The sequence below is a fragment of the Monopterus albus genome, unplaced genomic scaffold, assembly GCF_001952655.1.
Source record: "Monopterus albus unplaced genomic scaffold, M_albus_1.0 scaffold67.1, whole genome shotgun sequence".
Classification (NCBI taxonomy): domain Eukaryota; kingdom Metazoa; phylum Chordata; class Actinopteri; order Synbranchiformes; family Synbranchidae; genus Monopterus; species Monopterus albus.
Genome location: NW_018127947.1, coordinates 1,338,853 through 1,341,030, shown reverse-complemented (window position 1 = coordinate 1,341,030; position 2,178 = coordinate 1,338,853). Strand labels below are relative to the sequence as shown.

General features: G+C 40.6%; 1 protein-coding gene across 1 annotated transcript in view; it reads left to right on the top strand.

The window, feature by feature from the left end:
- fmnl1b (formin-like 1b) overlaps window positions 1-2,178 on the top strand; it is a 34,517-nt gene that overhangs the window by 9,067 nt on the left and 23,272 nt on the right. The window contains 3 exon segments of the mRNA XM_020604751.1: window positions 1,005-1,078; window positions 1,349-1,432; window positions 1,603-1,746. Coding sequence (XP_020460407.1) covers window positions 1,005-1,078; window positions 1,349-1,432; window positions 1,603-1,746 — 302 coding nt within the window.

Sequence of the window (2,178 nt, the reverse complement as noted above, 5' to 3'; positions counted from 1 at the left end):
GAGGTCAGACACGGAGAATCAGGCAAGATAAGAATGCTGGAAAGTCAGAGCTGGGGTCTAGAACAATCTGGCAGCGTCCTCCCACAGGACGCTGCCTAAAAGGAGACAAAAAACAGGTGCAAACAATAAGGAACAGGTGAACTAATGATGATTAAATAAAAGGGCCAAAACTGAGGTGAAACAAAACAGGAAGTGATGTGAAAATAAAAGCCTGACCGGAAACAGCGGAACCGAATCATGACACTTAAATGATTTTAGCATATGGCTGCAATATAACAAAGAGTGAAAAATTTAAGGGGGTCTGAATACTTTCCGTACCCACTGTACATGCGTTACTTATTAGGTTTTTGTAGTTGATACTGTGGTTTCCCCTCTCACTGTAGTATCTATATTTGTCTATCTATATTATGTGCAAAGGTCTATAAGAATCAGTTTTGGGAGTAAAATTAACCCAAAACAAAACAAAATAAAACAACAAGCTGTTACATCTATTGTGCAGTTGTTTGGTCCCTTCCTCTTGTTGCTGCTCTTTGTCTTTGCACTGTGAAGCCTCATTTCTTATTGATGTGAATGAATCTTTAGTGCTATGATTCAGTATGAACCAGGAATGTGTTTGCGTGGTTGTACGTACGTTTGTATGTACATTTACCGCCATTCTGAACATGCCGTTTGTAGCTGAACCAGTTCGTCGTTGTGCTAAGTAACAAAACACAATACAGAAGTTGAAAAATACATGAATCATGCGAGTATCCAGCCTGTGCCCTGAAATCTGGATCATTCCTCATTAACCCCACCCAGCACTGAAATCTATATAGTGGTTTTAAAAATACTTTACAGATGTAAACCTGTAACTTACATGAAAGCTAAAAACATGATGTGTTAAATGATCAAATGAGCACAGAGAACATCTGTGTAACCATGCAGTAATAGGAAGTTTTTCTTTTTACCGAGGCAATTAATTATACCCCGAGATCTTGTGTGTTTACTGCCTGGTGTGTTGTCAGTTTAAGAGACGTGTGCAGGAGTCCACGCAGGTCCTAAGAGAGCTGGAGATCTCCCTGAGGACCAATCACATCGGGTGAGTCTCACTTTAAGTCCCACTTGGGAAAGAAAAACTATGTCTACTTCAAACTGTTGTTAAATCACAGCAGAATAATAATCCCGCCAACCTAAACCTGTTTGTGTAATTACGGAACAGTGTAGTTGAAAATATTCACTGATGTTCAAACAAAGTTGTTTAACTGAAGCATTGTAGATTGTGAAGGAAATCTGTTTTTTAAATCTGGGTAATTTTGAAACTGTTACTGTTATTGAAAGTGTACTATTTACTGCTACTTTCTGCTTCTAGCTGGGCTCAGGAGTTCCTCAGCAATGAAAACCAAGGCTTAAATGTTCTGGTGGATTATCTGTCCTTTGCCCATAGCGCTGCCACGTAGGTATCTGACTAAAATTTTACACTTCTGGAACAGTCAGGGCTCAAATATGTATCTTATCTCCTTCACACAACCACTTTCTGTCACCGTATCATGAAATCTCATGAATTCCACCACGGGCTACATCTGTATGAGGGTGAACTCTGTTTCTTCCCACATGAACTCACAGGTATGATGCGGACGCTGCGGACAGTGACTCGCTGCCCACAAACAAAGGCAGACCTATGGACAAGTCAGTGGAGGATCTGAGCAGAAGTGCCAGCAGCTCACCTTCTCACAGTGCCTCGAAGAGCAGCAAGTCCTTCACGGGCAGGTGAGGACACTGCCAGTGTGGAGCCACTGAGAGGGTGAGCCCAGGTGTCCACATACTTTTGGACAGTTAAAAAGACAGTAGGTTGCACTCGGAGAAGTTTGTCTTCTGATCATAATCCCTTTATAAACTATACTGTGCATGAGAAAATGTGATTGCAATGTAGCGTAAATATGGGACATTTGGTGCCGATGTGGGGACATCACATACAGTATGTTTACACTGTTCCACAGAAACAGAGGACTGTGTTTATACACAGCTTAAGTTCACACCCAGACGTCGTGTCTGACAAGTGTGGTGCAGTTCGTTTTATATTGAAAGAGAAGACTAATAAGAGAATATATATTTCTCAATACGAAATTTATTATGCATTAACGTATCAAAATTAGCATGTATACATGGATCTTCACTGTTTAGGATAAAACAGAAAAGACT